Source organism: Strix uralensis, chromosome 26, assembly GCF_047716275.1.
Source record: "Strix uralensis isolate ZFMK-TIS-50842 chromosome 26, bStrUra1, whole genome shotgun sequence".
Classification (NCBI taxonomy): domain Eukaryota; kingdom Metazoa; phylum Chordata; class Aves; order Strigiformes; family Strigidae; genus Strix; species Strix uralensis.
Window position 1 is genome coordinate 6,889,111 of NC_133997.1, and position 24,678 is coordinate 6,913,788.

A 24,678-nucleotide genomic window follows, 5' to 3' on the forward strand; every position below is an offset into this window, starting at 1 on the left:
AGGCTTACATCACTCGATCCCTTATCAACAGGATGCAAAGGCACTCTACCAAAGGATTGAGAAATACAAGAGATGCATGTTTCTTTAAGCTCCAAGATGTCAGCAATGCAGGGAGGGCAACAGCAACTTTCCAGTAACGAGTGAACTTCTGCAGTCAGCCCTCCGCAGAGAATTCAGATGAGTTTCAGCTCAAATCTAGGAAGGAAAGTCTAAGCAGGAATTTGGGCAAAGGCACGCGCGTCTAGTATAGCACAGACCAAATCAAACTGCAGAGGGTTCTGCAGAATATGGGAGGTATCGAGAGGCACCTGGTCCTTTCCAAAACCCACCGCCCACGCAGAGAAAAGGCCTGATCCTCACAAGCAGTCAGGACACTTCTGTTGTGCTTGTACTGGTGGGATGGGACAAGAGACTCAGATGTTGGGGACAATAAGAGTAACGCCAGCTTCTTTAGGCAATATTGCACTACCTTCCCTCACTCTGGCAGCTCAACACTTCCGCTGTGTTTTTCATCCATCCAGCAGCCATTCCTCTGCCTTTCACATACAATATATAAACCGAGCCACAATGTTAATGAGCCATTGCATATAGATGAGCTGGCAACCAGTCTGAGCTGACACAGCCACACATAAAAGCCAAAGAGGGCCTTGGGCTCTCTTCCTTTGATACAGAAGCTGCTGGACCAAAGTACTGTGGAAATTGCATGGTCTAGGGGACACGAAGCCAGGAAGTTTTTCTCCCACCTCCCTTCTGCAGCCACCTTTACTGTTTAGGACACAAGGTAAGAGGCTCAGTGCCATACTGTTTTCTTAATAGCTGACTGAGAAAATCCACAATATTTTCAGATAGACTGTCCCTTCTGTTCCCTTGCCTACAAAATTGTCACCTAATGACTACAGCAAGGGAAACAGAAAGTCCTTTTTTGTGGAACTGGATGTTTGGATTCTAGTCTGCTTACTCGCTGGCTTACCTTTCCTTGGGCAACCCTCTTGATCGTTCTCTGCTTCAGTTTCTGCTCCCGCAAAACAGGCTACTGAGGCTTAAGAAAACATTGTCAAAGAAACTCTCTGCATCTGCTGTAGTGACCTCAGATGCAGAAGGCAGAAGATGGCAGTTCAGGCATTACTCTTCTCTGGGAATGACAGCGACATGGGGCTGGAAGGGCCCTAAAGTATGGCTGTGCAAAAAAACTAGGGTGGGATAAGCTGATACAAGTTTACAGCTTACTAGCTGTTGTGTCGTAACTGCCAGTACTCTTGGGTTACCCCTGTATTAGCACCAGCCAGTCTGTCTTCACCTCATAGTTAGTTAGAGACTAAGCATGTATACCCAGACAGTTAACAAGCAGCAGCTAATGATTTTCACAGCTATACCTTAAGTTCAATGCGTTTCAGTTTCACAGCAGTAACGTGCACACAGCACTCGGATGCACTGAGATGCTCAGGGGCTACAGTAATGAGTTTCTCAAAACTACTGTTAAAAAAAGTAACCACCCTTAAATTATCTTCCATTTTGGGCATGACAACATGTCACGCATGGTTCACTTCCTTAATCTCACAGTCGATTACTTTTCTCAACCCATATAAACATCAGCAGGGAAAAAGAAAAATCTGCATATGTGTTAGTAATAAATTTAAGAATCAGGGCATACCACTTAAGGGTTGACTTGTCAGAAAATGGTAATTAAAAGTGTTCCAGCTGACAGTGCCCCTTTAATGAATTATTAGTAATGTTCTCGGAGAACATTTGATGAAAGACACCATAAGAGTTCTTACTTAAACAAACCAATTTTCTGCATGATGCAACTTCACTGCACAGGAGGGGGAAAATCTCCATTATAGAATCAAATTATGAAAATAACAAAGTAATGGTTTGAATGATCAGGAAGTAACAGGTGCCCCTTCTGTACTGATTGACTCTATTTCCTATACCACAGCCTTTTTCCTTAGGTGCTTATCTAATAACTGCCACTGTTTTCTCAAATTCTGTTAAAAAAGCCCAGTAAGGGGTAGTGTAAAAGAGTTTTGGTCATCAGCTTAACAGGAGTACATACTACAGCGACTGGCCAGCTCAGTTTTAATGCAGATACAGCAATGCCCAGGGACTGATCCTTTTGGCTAATACCTAATCATGCCCGAGGTTTCTGAGCAGTGGTACGTGCGTTACACAAACTTCAAAATAGTCGGCTTGTGCTGGGCAGTGTCAGCAGCAGCAAGCACGCTCTCCTTCTATGCACAGTCTTATAGGTGCTGTTGAGTAAGAGCCTCGGCACACGCCGATACATCTGATTAGACATAACTTGCTGTTGCGCGCACCAGCACGGTGCAGGCTGCTGGATCCTGACCCGGCTTTGCTGCAATTGAGGACAGGGGAGCTGAGCAAGGCAACACAAAGCATGTGGGTGAGGAGGTGTGTGCCCGAGAGGGATGAGCAGAGGGTGTGGGACTCCGGGGCTGGGCTCTCAGGTTGAAAAGTAGACAGCAAGAGGCTGCGGGGGAAGCGTGAGGACTTGGAAACACAGTAGGAGCAATGTGTGGAGTGGGGAAGGATGAGGGCAAAGGGCGCTAAGTCTTAATCATGGATTTGTATTTGGGTGTAAATAGATGGGGGGGTGGGAGGTGGTGAGACAGGTGGTGGAAAGAGGCTCTCATGCCTCATTTCCTTTCACTGAGCTTCTTGCTGGTTTCCAGCTCCATCCAGACCTGCTGTTTGTCCTTGACCGTTTCAGGAGAAATGTAACAGAGAGCAGCTCTGGGAATTCACATTTCTCGGCAGAAGTTCTGTGGACTCACCCCTGTAGCTGGTAAGCAGTGATATTCTGGGGTAACTGGGTGGTTCTTGAAGGATTGATCATGGTGACCATGGCCCGTGACCATGACTCTGTGGCCATGGTTCCAGCCATGGAGTTCAGAGCATCCTGCACCTGAAAGCTACTCAACCACTCACCTTAACGCTTGATAACTAAGGTGCATCCTTAAGCTGCTGGACTACAGTGGGAACGAGGGGAGTTTGACACAGGACTGTAGATTTACCTTCCAAGCCTAGTGGCTACAGAAGTGCCAGTTGTCTATACCCTCAACAGGAAAATCCACCAAAAGACGTACTAGCTCTATATACCCTGAGGCTCTATTTCTTGTACGTGAACAGGACTGTAGTTCAGCCTGCCTACTGGAGAACAGCAGTCAGTTTTTTCTTAGCCCCGCCCTGAATATCTTCACAAGTCTTTTCTGCAGAACAGGTAGCTTGGACTACATTCAGGCTGTGAGTGGCTGATGAATTTGCACACTCTGTTCTGAGCACTCACAGAGGTAAGATGGTTTTATTTCTTTCTTGATTGCACAATGCAGGGTTTTGACATGTGAGCACGATTTCTCTGCAGTAGTCCATGATAAATGCAAAGTAATTTAAGTTGGCTCATACTTTAATAAACTCTCTCAACTCCCTTCTGTGCTGTAGAGGGAAAGGGACACGGAGTAACCATGGAACAGGTAACAAACAGCAAGATAGTGTTTGAAGCCCTAGGAATTTCTGTCCCAAAGAGAAAAACAGCAGTTATACAAGTGACACTTGCCTCAGAGGATGCAGCTACTGCAATCTGAATGGCCTCCCTGTATGTGAATGTTTGCTAGTATCAAGAGATAAAACAAGGACGTTAATCTCACTGCCTTTATTCATCTAAAATTTGGAGGCTATGTCAAATCTTGTCACCCAGGTTGTTCACACAACCTGGTGGTGGGCAGGTGAGGTGAGATGCCATGAACAGCTCCTCCAGTCCTCATATACAGTCTAACTCTAGTGTCTCTCTTAAATTAGCTTGCCTGGACTTTTCTAACATTTTGAGGGGTAAAGTAAGGTGAGAGTAAATCCTTCATGGGGTTTACACTGCTTTACTAGGACTCTGGAAATTTCAAGTGACATCCCGAGGTCTGCTACATAATTGAATTCTGCATGAACTAGAGCAACTGATACCAGATTTTTAAAAGCTCCGAGGTAAGAGCTTCACTTTTGGAAGTAATTTTGTCCCAGGTTCAAATTAGACACTTAACAGAAGCAGAAACTTAATTCAAAATAGGAGTTTTGTTACCTAGAGCTGCTTGTGTAGCTGAAGATACAGGTAAGTTTGAGAGGAGTAACTGGATGGAAGCAATTCACCTTGAGGTGACAATTTCTGATGACTGAGAGGAGCTCTGAGGCACCTAAGCTACTAAACTTGGCACTTCAGTAAGTTCCCTCAGGTTGGCGGAATGAATCGACACCATAGAAATTCCAACAAGACTTAAGCTCCTAAACGAATGGGAAAGGTGTAAGATGCCTGTGCCCATTAAACTATATTTTCCACTGGAAATGAGACAGTGGGCTGTTTGTAAAGGGTATCTAAGAATTCAACATTCTTCTCACTTTTCTGTCTGGTTTTGTCTGGAACATAAGGACCTCCTGCAGGAAATGCATTAGGTGCTGAACAGTAAAAGGCAGAAAAGCCACCAGGCACTTGGTGATAGTGTAATTTAAATACAAAGACTTACACAGTGTGGGAACTCATAATAAATCTAAACTTAAGACTTTCATTTGCAAAAGTATCTGCAAATCGGCTTAATATTTGTCCATCTCAAACAGCTGTAGTATATTCCCCTCTGTTTCACTCCTTGCTGAGAATATTAAGATAATATGCACGCAGCTTTTCCTCTTCTTAGGTAACAAACAGGTTTCTGCCAAGATAGCAATTGAGCATCTCTCATTTATATTCTCCTAAAATCTGAGCTCCATTAAAATTCTGACTACAACAAGTTGATGTTGTGTTGCCAGCCCACGGCAACACGTTCAAGAGGTCTCAAAGCTTTTTGCGACCATTGAATTTATCCACACAACACCCGAGTTTTGCTTCCGTCTCATGAGTAGGTGGGGAAACAGACACAAAGGGGAGAACATTTGTCCCGTAATACACACAAAAATGTGAAAAGCCAGGAACTGAGCTCAGCTATTTGAACTCTCCAGGGACTGCTTTATCACTTGATTATGCTTCCTAGGTCCCTCAGCCAGAAGCCTTCTTATTAGGGCAGATTAGTTTGTTTATGGGTTGAGAGACAATATGCTCACTAAGTTTACTCTTTGCTGCGAAATAGCAAGGGATAGAATATGCTGAATGCTGGTCTCTGACCTTGGTAATAAGTTGATTTAATTGGATTTGATTTTTCAAACGTAGCATCTCAAGTCAGCCATAAACTCTGGAATTAGCATATCACATCTCAACACGGGAGAGATTTTAAAGTAGCATAAGGAGATGAAGTCCATGCCCAATGAATTTCAAATTACACTGAGGATGAACTCAGCCATATGCATGTCAAACTAAAATTGTGCAGGCGCTGAGAGCATTGAGGAGCAAAGTTATTAATGGCTTACATTTGCTATTAAGAATGCAAAGTAACTATTTTGCACCCGGTTTGTTCATACATCTCTTCACATCAATGACCCATGTGATGGGTCAATAATTCTCTCAATGCATACGGAAAGCCAAGAGAGTCTTGCAAGTCAATTACACTTATATAAATAATTAGGAACTCAAAAGTAACTGAAGGATTGGAATAGAAAAAGCTCTACTACAAACCCCAAGGAAAGCAGACTCTGCTCCTGTCTTTAGATTTGCAGCTGGTGTTCCCCAGCACCTTCAAAGGGCACTGTGCATGCCCCTGAAAGCACAAATTATCCCTAAAAGGAGCGATTTTGAGTTTTATCATTTCAGGGAATAATCAGATACTTGTGTAACTAAAAGCTATTTGCTTCCCGCAGGAGATGTGAAAAAAAGTAGGACATTAGGCAAATAGCTGCCTACTGAGATTTGATCCTCGAGATTTGCTCCTGAAATTTGTTTAGCTTTCATGACATTCATCTGTAATAAATCACAGGAACCTTTTAACAAATCTACTAGGCACAAGCAGACAGACAAAATTTTGCTTCATCAGACTTTGTATGAAAGAACACCAAATGGCTTTAATACCTCTGACTTTAGCTGGAAATCTCTGAAGTCAGGCTTTTTCACGACCCAGGTCTTGGGACCACAAACTGACTTTAAAAGCCACAGCAGGGCTGCGGGCTATGCTGTACACCCCCAGAAAAGACACTGGACCGGCGGCTGTTCATGATGCAGCAGCAAAGAAAAGCTGAGGGAAGGAAACTATTGAGATGAGACTGTAATGGGACAAGATGTATCTAGACAGCTTGGTTGAACATCATAGAAATCAGGCTTCAGGAACCAGAAGTAGGACAAAATCTGTCAATCAAGGTTTGCAGTGCTGCCAGCACTTGTGATCACAGCACTATATAATGAAATCTTCCAAACTACTGGTGTCTGATACTCTTATGGTTGAACCTCAACTGATTAAACACGCAGCATCAGCCAGCAAGTGCCAATCTACCTTGCAGCTGCTATATGACAGTCTTGCAGGCCCAGCGAGCAGAAAAAGGAGCATGGAAGGTCAACAGGTAGCAGATGACATGCTTCAATATAAGCTCAGCGTGTCAGATGGACAGATACGTAAAGGACCTCCTGTAGGAGAGAGCCTATATTATCCACAAGGAAACATATATCTGTTCAGGAATGCAATGAATCTTTTCCCTTTTTAACAATCCTGTGGTTTCATCATTGGTTTCTTTGCTTTTTAGAGGCACAGTAACAATTAAGAGGTTACATTATCTCTCTCAGATGCTCCCATTCCCTATGTTACCAGCTGTAACCCATCTGACTTTGATTACAGCCATCAGGGTGGTTCTTTAGATTTCTGAGGTAGAAAGCAAGCTCAGGAAAATTAAGTCCAAAACACCTATTAATGGAGAGCAAGTCTGGAACGATACGCTTTTCAACACATCTGCTGGAAAACTTCTGAATGACAGACAGGACAGTTCAGAGGAACCTAACGCATGCTCGTGAAGGAAATGGTCTGTTAATATCCCTGTCTAAGAGAAACTATGACCCGCAGTACAGAAATTCAAGAAATAAGGACAACTTGATTGTAAACCAATGCCAAATCAAAGCAACTAGCAGAACCAGCGAGCAGACAGACAAGTAGCAAATGAACTAATAGTAGAAAAGATGCCTGTAAACTATGTATGTGGGATTTACTTATGAGAGTACTAGTTATTAAAAGGAAGAGGGCTGAGAAGTGCTAAGTAATAAGCAGAACAGAACTCACGCTGCAATGTAGCAGGCCTTTAATCTCTGAAAACTGAGACACACAAAGGTGGAAAACTATTTTATACACAGTTCAGTGGTATAAACTATCCAAGGAGAGCGCTGCACACACTTTCATCTTGAGAGAAAGCCTTCCTCACTTTGTACTTTGTTTACCTTAAGAAAGAAGTAGAATAAGGTATGAAAGAACTGCCTTCTATATGGAAAAAAAAAGCAATAATTTGTATTTATAGCACACCATTGCTCCTGAAAGACCTCAAAATACTTTAAGTGACAGCTGTGTTCAGGGATCATTTCAGTTACTACTGAAGCAACATGCTACTCTAACAGGGCAGGGCGGCCCAAGAGTTGCTTTGTAATAAAATAACACTCTACATCATGAAAAAACAAACATTGTCAACATTAAAATAGCCTCACAGCCGCATGTCAAGTAGTGGAATTACTCTTATTTCCTTTGCACACAGGGAACATGAGTTAGAAAGCAATGGAAACAGTCTGAGACCCCAGAGTCAGGCCTACAGCTGAACAACTGCCTGTTTCCAGATCAACGAATCTTACTTTCTCCTCTTCACCTCCATCACCATTTCAGGTGGAGCTGCAGGCTCCTGCTGCAGAATGCAGCTACCATCTATCATGTCACCTGGTACATCTCCAATTCTTTCCTCTCACAATCCTACTATCTGAGAAACACTGGGGCTGGGCTTCCCAATTTGAACCTGGCTTATCAAGACCAGTGTGATAGTCCTATCTGAGGTTGGCTTATTGGCAACAAACCAGCACAGCATAATGGTTTTTTGCCAGTTGAGAAATCAAAGTCACCTTGATAACCACACAAGACTGGGATACTGAAATTACAGCCTAACTAATGGTAAGGACTGCAATAGAACAGTGCTCTTAACATCACAGGAAAATATTCCCAAACTGCTGACTAGGATAACCACCCACAACACAGTTTACCCTGGTGCTATAAGGAGGTGAAAGACTGCAGCAGAGCAATGATACCACATTGTTACAAGCACCTTTTTGGAGCACCAGCAAGCTATGTACAGTCTATATCATAAAAACACAGTAGCAGAATTCAAAGGAACTCTTCCTGCTGCAGTATCATCCAGGTTAGGTGTTCATTTGCCTTTCCCTCATCTTCCTCAGGTTCACACAGAGGGAACAGGACCAGAAGGATGATCAGGGGGCTGGAGCACCCCCCTGTGAGGACAGGCTGAGAGAGCTGGGGGGGTTCAGCTGGAGAAGAGAAGGCTCTGGGGAGACCTTAGAGCGGCCTCCCAGGACTGAAAGGGGCTCCAGGAAAGGGGGGAGGGACTCTTGATCAGGGGGTGTGGGGATAGGACAAAGGGTAATGGTTTTAAACTGTCAGAGGGGAGATTTAGATGAGATCTAAGGAAGAAATTCCTCCCTGTGAGGGTGGTGAGGCCCTGGCACAGGTTGTCCAGAGAAGCTGTGGTTGCCCCCTCCCTGGCAGGGTTCAAGGCCAGGTTGGACGGGACTTTGGGCAACCTGGGCTGGTGGAAGGTGGCCCTGCCTGGGGCAGGAGGTTGAAACTGAGTGATCTTTAAGGTCCCTTCCAACCCAAACCATCCTGCGATTCTGTGATATTACAGACCTGACAAGTAGTACATCAAATCCCATCTCTCAGGCTGGCTGAGCGTGCCATGTATGACCACAGAGCTGGGCTAGCAAGGCTGCTGTAGCTTGTTCTGAGTATTCTTTTACAGCGTCTCTGCTCTGGAGCTGGAATTGGCTATTCTCTGTGAACTACTGTGAGAGGACCTTACACCACAGCAACATTCGCCTTCTTGCCTTTGTTCCCTGTTTCTGTGCAGAGTACAGAGAAAGTAACTTCATGCTTTTCTCATGCGTTGAGTAAGCAAGAACCTTCCTCCAACCACACTCAAAGCTGTTGCAACAGTGCTAAGAGTTTTCTGTCAGCAATCTTCCCCACACCCAGAGCTGGGTCCTTTCTGGGGTGGTATGAAGCCACTAGCAGATCAAATTTAACGACACTTTGGAAAGAAAATGTACGTGAACAGAAGCTTTTATACAACAAGGTACCGCTGAGTACTGAGATAAGGTGCGGAAGCAGGGTCAGAACTGTCGGAGTGTCCATGGGTGGTTTTGCCTTGAGTAATGGCTGTCTTCTAGCTGTGTCGCTGACGCCCAAGTCGGCCGTCTCTCAGCCTTGGGGGCTTCTGCAAAAGTCCTTTCGCCACACCACACTGGTGACTGAGACTTGACATTGCCAATCTGTAGAAAGAAATTGCAAGTTAATGATTCAACCCCTTAAATACTTCAGCAAAGAACAACAAAATGAGAGAACGTGCAGAATTGGCTCACATGACTCTGCCCGTTTTCCCTGTGACTTTTACAGGTGGTGTTTATACAGTGCTGCCTCCCCAGCCCACATCTTACTGCAGGGTAGTTCTTTGGTTACAGGTAGCTTCTGCTCTCAGTCATACAGGTGAGAACTTACTACAGTCTGCCTTTCTCACACATTTAGAGTGCAACGCCTTTTTCTGGCAGCAGAGAGAAAAAGACAAAACCTGCTTTTCTTCTTTAGAAAGTTTCAGCAAAAAGCAAAATGTTTTCTTGTCAAGACTTCTCAGTAAATCAATTCTCTTAAAGTAGAATATGAAACTAGCATAACACTGTCAGTGAGTTAAATCCCCAATTTTTTTCTCTTGCAACCACAACAACGCATCACACACAAGTCCACTGCAATGAAAATTATTATTTTTTTTTTTACCAAAGAAAAAGTCCCAAGAGATATACTTAGCTTGAGAAATAATTTCTCCCAGAGCACCACTTCCTATCAAAAATTTAATGTTTTCAGTGGAAACCTAATTGTCTGAAAATAGAAATAGTTCTGTTGGGAAATCCTGCTGCATAGTAAAGACAGCTTAGCTCCCAGTTCTCCATTCTCCAGAGACAAGTTACCCTGCATGACTGCGTATCTCATGATGCACTCTGAGGCTGGAGCTGATCTGCTGCATGGGAATTCTCTGTCACAGTAGAAGGTGCTGTGGGAGATATAGTCTAGCCGTGGAATTAGTCTGGCACTGCAAAAATATCAAATAATGAAGTTTTTAGTGCCTATGAAGTGATCATGGCTGGAGAGTGTTGGCAAATGTTTTTGTCTAGACAGAGCTAAGTGCCATGTTTCTAGTAAGTGGCAGAAAGGGAGCGACTGGGGTCCAGGACTGGCCTCCTGCCTCCGTGACACATAGGGCAGGAAGAAATGCTGCTTCTGTAAATTTACCAAGACCTTAACGGTGTCTGCGTATGAGACGTGTCATTTGCTCTCCAGCCAGCTGAAGTGATTAGACTCTCTCCCCCTAGTAAATGCAGTCATGGATTAATTTTGTGTGCAGCACTAATTACAATGTATTAATTTCTAACAATGACAGTAATGTCTTTATTGCTGTAAATATTTTACTTATACACCTCAAGTATTTTAACCTTTGAGGAGCCCAAACACTCCTAAGCTTTCAGAAAACATGATTTGCTTGAGTCTCCACTGCTGCAGTGCCTGTTCTTTCATTTATTCATTTGCCTGTGCTCTCATAAATGAATTATTTCTTCAAGTCGGCTTTGTGAGGGAAGACTGCAGCCTATCTTTTCAAACCATGTACACATGGCATGGTGTGAGCAACATTCCTGGTTGCAAATTAGCTACTGCTTGTTGTCACTGAAACCTTACTGGAAGTGTCACTCAAGTAACACTAGGGCTGCTCAGCAGCAGAACACATCAGGTAGCAAACTCTACAAAACATACACAAAGCACAATGAGGAGATCCAATTTTAAGGCAGAGGGCCAGAAACCCCCTGCTATAGGCTGGCAAGGTGTTACAGCAGTTTTCCTGAAGTGGCTTAGTCCCTTAAGTAACCAAGAGCTCCTCTAGAGTCTATACATCCCATATATAGAATCACAGAATCATTCAGGTTGGAAAAGACCTTGAAGCTCCTCCAGCCCAACCATGAACCTCGCCCTGACCGTTCCCAACTCCACCAGATCCCTCAGCGCTGGGTCAACCCGACTCTTCAACCCCTCCAGGGATGGGGACTCCCCCCCTGCCCTGGGCAGCCCATTCCAACGCCCAACAACCCCTTCTGCAAAGAAATACTTCCTAAGAGCCGGTCTGACCCTGCCCTGGCGCAGCTTGAGGCCATTCCCTCTTGTCCTGGCGCTGGTTCCTTGGCTCAAGAGACTCATCCCCCCTCTCTGCACCCTCCTTTCAGGGAGTTGTAGAGGGCCATGAGGTCTCCCCTCAGCCTCCTCTTCTCCAGACTAAACAACATGTTTCCTTCTCTTAAAAATCAGGCCACGGGGGAAGCAAGGGAGGGGATAGTACCTGTCCTTGTTATATCCCTGTTGGGGTGGCTGGGACAATCCTGGTTCACCCAGTTTAAAAGACAGAAGGATGAAACCTCCCCACGCCATCTAAAGAGGAAAGTTAGGCACTTAAGAGGACTTCTTTGTTAGGTACTCACATAAAGCTGGCTAGATCATACTTGTGTGCTTACAGTAATCTGAGATGACAGACATCCATTCTAAAGATATTTCATGTTCACAGTGGATATTATGAACTAATGCACAGCCCACAGGCAGGCAGGAACCACTTTGCTTCTCCTGCTGAAAAATGGCCATTACTGCAATGGAAAAGGGCAGCTCTAACACCTTACAGTAATTCTACTCAGCAGGAGAAAGGGCAAGGCAAGGGATAAGTTCCTTTGGTGCATCCACCAGAAATTCCAGTTGGAATTTAGGTTGGCAAAATGTAGTCACTTAACTGGAGCTGTGACAAGACTCCCAGGTTGCCATGCTGAGCCGGACTGAAGGATCATATTTCCCACACAGAACTGGCATTTCAGTCAACACTTCGGAGACACAGCCACTGCGTTCAGTGCTCAGCTCTGCTATCAGGAATAAATACTTAATGATGACGTTGCCAGGTCCAAGAAGAAAGCTTGCCTGCATCAGCTTGCCAGTGCCAGCAGGTCTGGTCCCTTTGCAAATGCGTCCGTCGGAAAGATAAAGTGAGCGTGGAGGATGGCGTAAATCAGATTTTTTTTACGCCCACCCCTAGGGCTAACTGGCTGCTTTAGGCGAGCTTATATTCTTACTATACTTACAATTGATTCAACAGGGGGGTTAGCTCTCTTTGGCAGTCCTTGATTCTGATATAATTTTGATATAAGCAGCAAGACAGGGAGACGGGATGTTGCAACTGTCATCCCATCACAACAGGCACATTCCTGCTCTACCCAGGGCAGCTAGCGAAGGGCAAATGAGCTATACTCTCCAAAGGTCTCAGCCAGCAGATAATACACCATGAGACTAAGTGTTAGAGTTTGCTTTTTTCATAAAAAAAGATTTTATAAGTTATTAGGAATTGGATATTTCACATTCTTTGTTCAGAGAAAGTTCAACAAAAAGAAAAACACAGAAAGGACTGAAAGAAGATCTGAGTTTTGAAAAGACCTGAACAGGACTGAAAAAAAAATAATCCTTTAACTCTGTATCGCCCTTTCTTCTACCTAAGCTTCTTAGAACTTCATCTGAAGGCCTAACAATGATGTATTTCTAACAAAAGCTGTGGGTTCAGCGGGCCGCTTTTCATTTATGCTGTCTCCCCCTAATGATTTGGTTCTGCCAACTTTGCTCATGCATCCGTTCCTGCGAGGGAAGAAAGACGTATGAAGCCAGGGATATCAGAACTTCAGTGAAATAGCAGGTGACGGAACTTTGTTCTTGTCAGGCCCCCATCAAACGTTAAACACCTTCCCCTTCACTCACTGATCTCCTCAAGTGCTGCACGTGGCTGAGATTAAAGCCATTTCCCTGGATTAATGTGCCCCGCACACAGCGTTGCACAAAGGACTTACCCAAAGAACAATTAAAAGCGCCTGGCCATTATCCCCCACGTTCAAAATTTTTCAGAACAAAACAATTGAAAGCAAGTAAGAGCAAAGAGAACCACTCAATTACATTTCTGAGTGAGCAGAGGAACTCCAGCTGGTATGTAGCAATCAGGAACTGTAATGATTGTTGTTACCTACTTGCAGAGAAAGAAAAAGGTAGAAATGCATCTGTTAACAACTAATTTTCTGGGCATTGATCGAATATTCTGGGTGGAGGAACTGATAGATTAGTTTGGAAAGATCAGAAATTTGAGAATGGAAATCTAAAGGTTTCTGCTTACTCTAGTGATCACTGTGAAATACAAGACTGGAACAGGGAAGTGGAAACTCCTTGTTTTCATACCTAACCTTGACATGTCATCTTTATTCATTGAGTAGTTTTATTGGTAAATGCTGCCCTGTTTAAGAATACAAGCAGTGCACCTTCTATAAACAGATTATGCCTGGGGACAGCAGCAATTTTGCTAACTCCTGCAACACGGAATTTCACATGCAAGACAGACAGCAATACCATGCTTATTTGGGCCCAACAGGAAACATATCCTGGTAAATATTAGCTAAGACGTAGCTGGGTTACCTTTGCTGATTTAAACTGAAAGGACTTTAAGTGCTGTATTATATAACTCACTTTATATAATCTCCTCTAGACAGTCTGTGATATACTCACAGCTTGCTTATACAGGAGAGAATTTTTCTCCTGCTAAAGCAACATTTCAGTTGTGTGTGGGAGCAAGAAAGATTTGTTGAAGGGAGAATTCCTTTGTCATCCTGCCTGAGGGGTATAATTCTGCCTCTTTGATCTACTTAGACTAGATCTATTTAGACTAGATATTAGGAAGTATTTCTTTACAGAAGGGGTTCTTGGGCATTGCAATGGGCTGCCCAGGGAGGTGGTGGAGTCCCCATCCCTGGAGGGGTTGAAGAGGCGGGTTGACATAGCACTGAGGGATCTGGTGTAGTTGGGATCTGTCAGTGCTGGGTTAACGGTTGGACTAGATGATCTTCAAGGTCCTTTCCAACCGAGATGATTCTGTGATACTTGGGGGTAGCTTAAGCAGGGCTTGTAAAACAACCTCTGAAGAGGGCATGTAAGATTTAAAGAGAAGAATGGTAAAGTTGGGGATCTATTTGCAAGGTTCCAGTCTGATGACCATGCTGATTAGCTCACTCATCTCTTCTGTGGTTATTATCAGTTGAAGTGTATGTCCAGATCCTTGGTCAAATTTCCCAAAGTTTCCAGTGAAGGCTGAATCAGGCCAACTGGAATTGTGATAGCAACTTATCACAATTGAGAAGATTAGAACCCAGAATTCTTCTTCAGATTTCTCCCCTTCACATCTATTCACTAGGATTAGGAGCACATCTGCTGTAGCTCACCTATGCCAAAGGTATGTGTGTGCAGCTTACGATGGGCAGGGTGAGGCATCTCACACACTATTCTGGTCATGACAGTCAGTGTTCACATTATTGCAGAAAAGGACAAAAGGAATGTCAACAACAGCTGAAGCTACATGTTTTCACACAATAGGTGGGTTAGGAGTTAAACAGTAGAAAACTTCTTTGATTAGTGTGTTGCACATTTTATTTTTGCCCAAACTATGCATTAACATGAACATATTAAAAGTGCGTCAGGAAAATAAAATGGGGATTGTTTAGAAAGTGACCTCATTCCCCCTTTCCTCAGATATGTGCTTAAAGTTTAACCTTTGTGAGCTACATTTGCAACCAATAAATTCAACAGCAAAAGTTTAAAACAGTGAAAAGCTACATTACAACAAAAGTGACCTTCATTTTTTTCACCCTAATTTTAATGAGCAGAAGAAAAAGGTGATTTCAGTCTAAGTGCAGAAAGAAGACAACTCTATGAGACAAACAAATTCATTCTCAGCGCTGCTGATACAAACAAGGACATTAAATAATAGAATTTACTTCTGGCTTTACAAAATGTAATTAATTTGTACTTAGACTCCATCACTGATAATTTAATATTTTCCCTTTGCTACTGATTATTATATCTAAAGGTTTTTTCTGGCCCCCGTAACTACGTCTAATGGAAGGATTTCTGTTTCAGCCAACTAAAACATTAGGCAGCTTCTCTAAGTTAATCGAGATGCCTATGGAGTAAAGGAAAGACTTCACCAAGCAGCAGTTTGTTCCTTCACAAAATGATTGCGGTGACAAGACAAGCGGACCCTCAGAAGGTGCATATGCTCCCTTTAGTGTCACTCTGGAATCAGCTGTACAACTGGCACAGGCAATTATCTAACATATAGATGGCTGAAGTTAAATGAGACAAATGTCACACTAAATAACTCACATCAGTATATCTAATCCATTACAGGCCTTTGGATTATCCCCATCTTGGATATATGAAATCAGGGTTTAAGGGAGATAAACAAGTCTTGCCACAGATATTTAAGCACATTACTCCCCCCTGAAATTGAGCAAAATTTGAGCCCAAGCATTTTGCTCCTAGCCAAAAAGGAAGCCAGTGATATCATGCAGGGTTTCAGGTAAGTATTGTAGCATCTTTAGCTTGCCTCTAAAAAATTATTCCTAAGGGTTGTTTTAATGACACCTTCTATTGGGAAGGGTAATGCAGCAGTAAAGTAACAGTAGCAATTACAAAGCCCCCAGCAGCTCCTGATCCGAGATGCACTCTTCAGGTCCAGGTCCTTCTAAAGAAAACGTCATCCATAGCAGCTGCAGGTCCCCAAAACATTCAGGTCTCTGTGTGGCAGGGGACACTACATCCTTAGAGACAGAACAGCCTTTGTGTGAGTCAGCAGTGAGAATATTTTCCCCTCAAGTTCTTAATTTATTTTAGTTGGTCTTAAGCTGAAGCATTTTGCCCCCAAGAAATGCCATTAGAGTACACAGTTAAATTCTGCTACATGAGAAGAATTTAGTTTAACAAAGGCTAAATAGGCACACAAGGGTACGCTTTCAGGGTGGGTTAGCACACTGTGCACTAATCAAACATCCTCTCTGGCGAGGAAACGCATTTTATGCTTGAAGGGCGATCAACTCTGAAATCAATTATTTCTAAGAACATTCCTAGGTTTCGGGTCAAAATCTGACCCTAGATCTGTCTATGAACATAACAGGCAGTCTCCAACTCTATAGTGGATCAACATCTCCCCACACCCACATGTCTGAAAAACTTCAAGACTGGGAACTTTCCAAATGTAGGTTAATCCAAATTCCAGCCTGAACACATCTGTAGTATTTTCTCCATCAATGACTCTTATTCCCCTGGTCTCTTTTTAACCTGACCAATCATAAAGGACAAAATTAACAGGGACACAGAGCTACACTTTCTTTTAAGAATGGATTTCAGAATCTGAACCTTTAGTCTTAGCATTACCTTTGTGGTGAGTAAACATCCAATTCTCTTGCTGCTGAAATTTAATCTTTTCTTTTATTCTCACCCAAGAGTCCTATCTGAGATGCTTTTGTGATTCCAGAGTTTGACATTCACACCTTCAAACCCAATCTATAATCATGCTAGAAGTAACTGCATATCTGGCTTAATTATACCTTCTGCATCTACTCTTATTTCTTCCTAAATTCACTATCCACATCGCATCCAGGGTCTCCTAATGCCGATGTACACACACACACACACACACACACACACACACACTTGCACAGACAGGCCCCACTTCATCTTCTAAAAGGCAGAAAGTTCTCCTCAAACCCCAGCCACTCCCCACCAGTTTTTCCAACATATGTCCACGATGAAGTTACCTGCTCCTCTATGCCTCCACTTACTCAACTGAACAGAGGACAATATTAACAGCCGATCCATTTGAACTTCACTGAGCAAGCCAAAATGATTATTTTTTTCTGCAATGCTCCTTAGGCAAGAAACTGTTAGCTTCCTTATGTACTTACTGGAACTTTTCCCTACCAGCTAAGGGAAAATATGCAAATTATATAACTTTTTCCTAAACAAGTGTCTTAAGACTTCATCAGAATTTACTTGTCACCTGCAGGTATAAACAAAACCTGCATTACCCATAATGTTTGTTATTTCTTACTCTCCAGAACATTATCAGCAGAGGGAATGTTCAACTACCTCCGGAAACGCTTTACCAGCCACATCAGAGAACGCAGCCGGCGAAGAGCAAGGCTTGTCTCTAAAGATGGAAGGTGTAACATAGAGTTTGGCAATGTAGAACAGTCAAGGTTTGTCTTTTTGATCGACATATGGACAACTATCCTGGATCTCAGATGGAGATACAAAATGACTATCTTCATTTCAGCGTTCTTAGGCAGCTGGTTTCTATTTGGTCTCCTCTGGTACGTTGTGGCATACATACACAAAGATCTCCCAGAATTCAATCCTTCCATAAATCACACCCCCTGTGTTGAGAATATCAACGGCTTGACTTCAGCTTTCCTGTTCTCCTTGGAGACCCAGGTAACCATCGGTTACGGCTTCAGATGTGTCACGGAACAATGTGCCACTGCCATTTTCCTGCTCATCTTCCAGTCTATCTTGGGGGTAATCATCAATTCTTTTATGTGTGGTGCCATCTTGGCCAAGATATCGAGGTCCAAAAACCGGGCTAAGACCATCACCTTCAGCAAGAACGCTGTCATCAGCAAACGTGGGGGGAAGCTCTGCCTCCTTATTCGGGTGGCAAACCTCAGGAAGAGCCTGCTGATAGGGAGTCACATCTACGGAAAACTTCTGAAGACCACCATCACCCCAGAAGGAGAGACAATCATTTTGGACCAGGTCAACATAGAATTTCTAGTCGATGCTGGCAATGAGAATCTCTTCTTCATTTCCCCATTAACTATTTATCATATCATAGATAAGAACAGCCCATTCTTCCACATGGCAGCAGAAACCATTCTGCAGCAAGATTTTGAACTGGTGGTGTTTTTAGATGGCACTGTGGAAGCCACTAGCGCTACCTGTCAAGTGAGGACATCCTACATCCCAGAAGAGGTGCTCTGGGGTTATCGTTTTGCTCCCATTGTGTCCAAGACCAAAGAAGGGAAATACAGAGTAGACTTCCAGAACTTCAGCAAAACAGTGGCTGTGGAGACTCCCCACTGTGCCTTCTGTCTCTACAATGAGAAAGAAGCTAAAGCCAAAGAGAAGAAAGGTTATGACAATCCTGGTTTTGTCTTGTCAGAAGTTAGTGAAACCAGTGACACAAAAATGTAGTTCCAGATATTCATGGGACTGTATCTTTTTTCAGAATTAATTCAATCTTGAGAGGATTAATAACTTAGTAAAACAAAGAAGAAACACAGGTTTGTTTTTACTCTAAAACAGCATTTAACTTCTCAAAAGCCTCAAATCAAAGAGGAACAGAATACCAGTGATCTCCAGAACACTATTTAACTATGCTATATATATTTCATAGAATTTATATTTTTTATACCTATGGGACATTTTATGAAGCTGCTATGTTGGAATGTCCAACTCACGTTCCCAGAGGCATGCAAGTCTGTTAAAAAGCCTGAAAAGATGGAGAGAAACTTTAGGACATGTTAAAGATACACAGCTGTTGGAATAAGAACATGAAAGGGGAAGACAGAAGGCAAAGCTAAAGAAACCTAAGTGACTTAAGAGCCAAAGCCTCAAAAAAACGTATGTTTCTGGTTGCCGAAGTCCTCTATGAAAGCAGACTCTCTGGCTCTGGAACACTTGAGCACTTTTGAACATTTTGAAACAACTCCTTCTTTCTTTGGGGCTGGTACATCTACAGAAACGGAGCATTAAGGGGTGGTACATGCTTAGGAAGCTAGCAAAGACAAAGCTGGGGCCATCCTGCAGCATCTAGAACTCTGGAAAATACCACTTTTCTCCTGTGAAAGCCTTTGATCGGTTTCGGGGAAAAATAGCCAAATGGAAAAGAAAAGTGAAAAAACAAGGAGAATCAGAGATCCACTATGGGAGAAGAAGAATTTTGCAGCTGTTTTACCCTTCAGATACTCTTCTCTCCACTTCCCCAGGAGCTGGCTAACTGAAATTATGAAACATCTGAAGACAACTGTCCAGAAAGAAGGTGAGCCACAGTAGGGAGACGAACACATCAACTGCTTCACACCTGGCAGAAAAGAAATCCACTGGGGGAAGAGAGGAAATTCCCAGCTCTAGAGGTATTCTTAAAAAAAATCCACAGTGCAGAGATTATCTCTTCCTTTGAAGCACGAAGGTCTTGTTAAAACAAAAACACAGTACGGAAGCCTCCCACCAACAGTGGGCTTCAGATTGAGTTCCAAACTGTTCATCTCACCACGGCAAAATGTGCATCCCTACAGGAGACAAGTTCTGCTCAGCAGTAGCTAAGTAGTGGTGAACATCTTCTGCTCAGAATTTTTGACATTTAAGTTTCAAATGCAACAAGAAGCTTCAATAACTTTTTGGTGAATTTCCACTTCCTTACAGACGTTTTTCCCCCCAACCAGTTCTTTTGCTGAGAGTTCAAGTGGCAGACCAAAGAGAAAGGTTTTTTGGGAACTCTTCCCAGTGATGTAATTCAGCTCATCTATTTTCAACGCTGTGGTAAAATGGAAGCATCTTTTAAAAAGCTGCTGGACTGAGCGGTTTTAAAAGAAGGGGAGAATTAAGTAGGTCAAATGATGACAAGACAAAGTTATTTTGCAAATGAACATAAAGTGAGTATGAAAAGTAAACTCTGGGAACCAAGAGTGTTCAGGTCTCACTCCCAGTGTAGTATCAACTCCTTTGTTGGTTCAGAACAAATCATTTTAGTATGTATCGCAGATTTACCATCATTAACACGGGACATAAAGTACTTACACTGTACAAAGAGCAATGTTAAGAACAATCATGTCACTAAAGCACTTTAAAAGCCAGTTCTCAATGGTCTCAATCTTTCCTCTCTTCAATGCACCACTGTTACACCCTTCTTCACTTCTAGATGGAAAAGTCAGCACAGAAAGTTCTGTTCTTATCACACACAGAACTACTGAAAATGGCTGCACTGTGGCTAGAACTATGGAATACTAGAACAGCCAGCCAAAACCTTCAAGGTAATTCACAGATATTGCCTAATATTTTAAGTGTACTGTTTCCTCAACCTTGCAAAATAACACTGCCAACTGTAAAACTATTTCTACAGTCCCAATCACCACAGCATCTGAGCCCCTCCAGCCATTAGCGCATCTCAGATTGTCTGCTTGGAAGGACAGTTGTTTTATCCTCCGCTCTGAATGGCATGCCAAAGCGCCAACAGCGAGAGATTAGTGGCCATCCACAGAAATCCAGGAGAGAGCAGGGAAGTGAAATGAAGTCTCGAGAGTCTCAGGCTTGTCCTTGGGCCCCTCACTCCAAAAAGGCCATTGAATGACTCGAGCGTGTCCAGAGAAGGGCAACGGAGCTGGTGCAGGGTCTGGAGCACAGGTCTGATGGGGAGCGGCTGAGGGAACTGGGGGGGTTTAGTCTGGAGAAGAGGAGGCTGAGGGGAGACCTCCTGGCCCTCTACAACTCCCTGAAAGGAGGGTGCAGAGAGGGGGGATGAGTCTCTTGAGCCAAGGAACCAGCGCCAGGACAAGAGGGAATGGCCTCAAGCTGCGCCAGGGCAGGGTCAGACTGGCTCTTAGGAAGGATTTCTTTGCAGAAGGGGTTGTTGGGCGTTGGAATGGGCTGCCCAGGGCAGGGGGGGAGTCCCCATCCCTGGAGGGGTTGAAGAGTCGGGTTGACCCAGCGCTGAGGGATCTGGTGGAGTTGGGAGCAGTCAGGGTGAGGTCCGTGATTGGACTGGAGGATCTTCAAGGTCTTTTCCAACCGAGATGATTCTGTGATTCTGTCTGAACCAAAAGGCTACTGTGTTGCTCAGTCCTTCCATAGTTGCTGCTACATTTCCTTTAGAGGCTTCCTGTACAGTTGCCCTGTGTGTAACTTCCCTAGAAAGCAGTACTGTCAGTACTCAAGGCTTAAAAGTTATATCTCTTACCCCTGGGAGAAGAGATGCATCAAGATGCCATAATAGAAGTAGAGAGTCTTCACTGTAGAAAAAAAAGCAAGTCAATAGGAAATCCATTTAAAAGGGTCAAACTCAGCTACGCAATGAGGAGACAGGAAAGATTCCTGTTTTCTTTAAGTAAAGCTGGTTTGGGATGTCAGTGCTAGCTGGGGGAGAGAATAATCAAATACTACTCCAGTGCCTATCCAAGAGCTGGTGTAAACCCTCCAAAGTCTAAAGGGTCCCTAAACAATGCACTTTCAGGCACTGCCCTTGGAGAGCCATCTCAAAGTCCAACACCTCTTAAGCTCTGCATGACACAGCTTTTTAACCTTTCGCCCTGTCTCTGCAGCACAAGCGTGAGGAGGCGTTATTCCATGGCTAGACGCATTAAGTGCTACCACAACTCAAACGGAAGAAATTTGATCTCACTGAAGGGATTATTACTTGTTGTTCTCTGTATTCTGGCAGTTCCACCTGCCTCAGAAGGTACGCTGCCTACAGTAAGGGAAGGATAACTGCATCCTTTCACACATTTTGGGATTAGAGAGGGGGGGACTGGCTACTGCATGAACAGAAGATGTGAGGGGGGCATGAGTTCACAGGGCCATGGCTGAGCTACCAAGCTTAGAGGGGGATCATACCACGACCTAAATGGGAATCTCGGACCAAAACCATGAGCCTCCTGCTGATTGTCACTTCAGGAAATGCCTGGCAGCCCCCACCTGCCAGCCCCCCACCACGCAGGAGATAGAACAGTGCAGTCAGAGCCCAGCAGCAGGAGAACAATGAGTGGAATTTCCTCTTTCTGTCCAGAGAGGGCTGTTTGTCACCAGAAAGATAAAGGCCCAGGGCAGGGAAAGAGGGTTATCGGGAGACACGCCGCACACAGTGTCAGGCCAGACTCCATAAGAAATCTATTTTGGGGGCTGTCACCCCTACTGCCATTAAAAGAAAGTTCAGTTAAGAGGATGAAAATAAATTTAATCTTGCTGAGCAGAAGTGGCTGGAGGGAACCACAGACCCGATACTGGAAAACAAAGGCCGGTTTCTTTACCCGTGACACTGTTTCATTTTTACATCTCCACAGCACTCTTGTCCAGCCTTATGGTTCTCTTCTCTCTGTCTGTCCATCCAGGCTGCAGGCTGCCCAGACTTGTTGCAGCCACAATTAGTCCTTTCCACAAGGTAGAACATGCAACAGAGGCCAACAGTCTAGTCAATACAGAGCGAAGCACTAAAGACAAAGTCCTGTCTCTTCAGGAGAAGAAATCAGACCATGTACTTACTGCTGGATTAAGGCCTAAAGGATGTCGCTGTGAAAGTGTTAGCCAGGCAGCTAGGCTTGGGAATAATGTGTCTGCACTAAACTTAATTTATCTTCTCATTTCACAAACAACATGTTTCTTCTACTGTATTTATTTTAAACATTCATTCAAGCTGTGCATAATATTTCAATCATTTTGAAATAGATTTACCCTCCTGCTGGCAAATGAATAAGGCATCCTGCTGACTGCTGGAGAAAGGGCCATGAATTAAAATAACTGCTTTTAGTAAACTGACATGTGCTAGTTAGCTGTCTCCACACCCTCGTTGGTAGTAACTGGTGAAAAGAGACCCCTAAATAATAAAAATAAAAAACCAAACCCTGGCAAACTGTTTAGATACTCATAGTGACTTGCATTGTTGGAATGTGGCAGACCACTGCTAACTAGCTCCCAGCAACTGCCTGGATAACTTCTGCATGTACACGCTTCCTTGTAAACTCAACTACTCACCCATAAACAAGCCAGCAGTGTGCGAAGCCCCGACACCAGTGAGAGCAGCTGAGGTGTCACATCCTCTTTCCTCTCCCCAGGCAGCAAACTGATGTGGTTAGACTCATGCGAATTCAGCTGGGAAGAGCCTTTATTTCCCCTTCCCTTTCATTTTGCCCCCTTCAATTCACCCCCGCCTTGAAGTGTCACGGTGCTGGCCCTATTCCTGTTCCCCACACAAGCAGGGAGAAACCACAGCCCAAGGCAAGGAATGAGAGCAGAGCCCCTGCCACCGCAGGGACGGGGGAAGCTGAGCAAGTTCCTAAACCCTCTGGTGAATCTGTGCTTCTTGCCACGGCCTGGGGAACCTCCAGACAGCACCGTCACTGGCCCTAAATCACAGATACAAGAGTGAGGAAGGCTAAAGCTCTCTCTCCGTGGCTGCTAGAATACACAATGTGTTTTCCTGAGGCCAAGTTGACATTCCTGCGGTGGAAGCATCTGCCTGGGGAAGCTTACGACTTGAACAAACTCACTGCTGCACAAGACAGACATAAATTCTCGCTGCTGCAGGGAGGTGGACAAGCAAGGGGAGGCTGGAAACAAGACGATCTCGCTTTGTGTCTCGCTTCGCATGCTGCCAGCCAAATTTCAGCTCAGAAAGTATTGGAGCCCTTGGTCTCCTGGGTGACTGCATCCCAAGCAAGCTCTGCAGAGGCCAATGTCACTGCACTGTCCTCTTATGACAGCCCACCCCAGAGGTGGGTTCAGCTTTGGGCACCTCAATCCGAGAGAGATCTCGAGGGGCTGGAGCGAGGGCAGAGGAGGGCAACGAGCTGGGGAAGGGCCTGGAGAATAAATCCTGTGAGGAGAGATTGAAGGAGCTGGGACTGTTCAGTGTGAGGAGGAGAAGGTGAGGGGAGACCTCATCACTCTCTACAGCTCCCTGAAAGGACGTTGTGGAGAGGTTGGTGCTGGTCTCTTCTCACAGGTGATTAGTGACAGAACAAGAGGGAACGGCTTTAAACTGCAACAGGGGAGGGTCAGACTGGACAGGAGGAAAAACTTTTTCCCAGAAAGAGTGGTCAGAGAGTGGAATAGGCTGCCCAGGGAGGGGGTGGAGTCACCATCCCTGGATGTGTTTAAGGGTCGTTTGGATGAGCTGTGGGGGGATGTGGGGTAGGGGAGAACTTTGTAGAGTCGGCTGAGGGTTGGACTCGATGATCCCGAGGGTCTTTTCCAACCTGAGGGATTCTGTGGTGCTAGGGACCACGCAGGGTGCTGCCGGAGGCATCGCAGCCATTCCCTAAGTGTCTTCTGTGCCGCTGCCGCTGGATGGCAGCCCTTACCTGCGGATCCACCGCCGGCCTCCGCACAGGCACCGACCCTGAACTTCGCCTTGGCAGCGCCGCAAGCTCCACAATGCGAGCTATGGCAACCCTGAAAGCGCAAAGCAAGATTTTATTGGGACTGTTCCTTATTTTATTACACAAAGTTTAATGCATTTAGTGACTTGTTTTTGGCATGAGCTCTGCTAGCTGGATATATTTAGCCACTTCACAGAAGTGTTGGGAGACTTAATTCACTGCAATGAATTCAGAGGTGATGTGTAAGTGGAGGGCTGGGGGCTGTAAACATCACGTCTGCAGTGGCATCTAAAGCGCCCTTAACAGAGTCTGCAGTCGGTGGGGTGGGTCGGTAACAGCGAGGCTGCGCCTGGGGAGACCCATATTCCATACGCAGCTCTGTTCTGTCACTTCGAGCAAGTCACCGCTCCCCGCTTTGAGCCTCAGTTTCCCCAGCCGTTAAAAAAAAAAAAAAAGTAACAACCAGGCCACCTTGGGGGAGC

General features: G+C 44.4%; 2 protein-coding genes across 3 annotated transcripts in view; one reads left to right on the forward strand and one right to left on the reverse strand.

Annotated features, from left to right (window-relative positions):
• Positions 1–24,250, reverse strand: part of KCNJ5 (potassium inwardly rectifying channel subfamily J member 5) — a 63,760-nt gene extending 39,510 nt beyond the window's left edge. Inside the window, exons 1-2 of the mRNA XM_074851239.1 lie at positions 24,179–24,250; positions 9,251–9,442 (exon numbers count right to left, since the gene is read on the reverse strand). The gene's annotated coding sequence lies outside the window, so the exon portion shown is untranslated. The remainder of the gene's footprint in view (positions 1–9,250; positions 9,443–24,178) is intronic.
• On the forward strand, positions 650–19,963 carry KCNJ1 (potassium inwardly rectifying channel subfamily J member 1). 2 transcript variants are annotated; one of them, XM_074851241.1, is made up of 3 exons: positions 650–781; positions 2,691–2,803; positions 17,168–19,963. In XM_074851241.1, exon 3 carries the CDS (start codon positions 17,187–17,189, stop codon positions 18,300–18,302), a length of 1,116 nt encoding a protein of 371 aa, XP_074707342.1. In that variant the 5' UTR covers positions 650–781; positions 2,691–2,803; positions 17,168–17,186; the 3' UTR covers positions 18,303–19,963. The 2 variants fall into 2 exon arrangements, with proteins under 2 accessions (XP_074707342.1, XP_074707343.1); XM_074851242.1 differs by having other exon boundaries at positions 2,729–2,803.
• Positions 24,251–24,678: the final 428 nt, after the last annotated feature.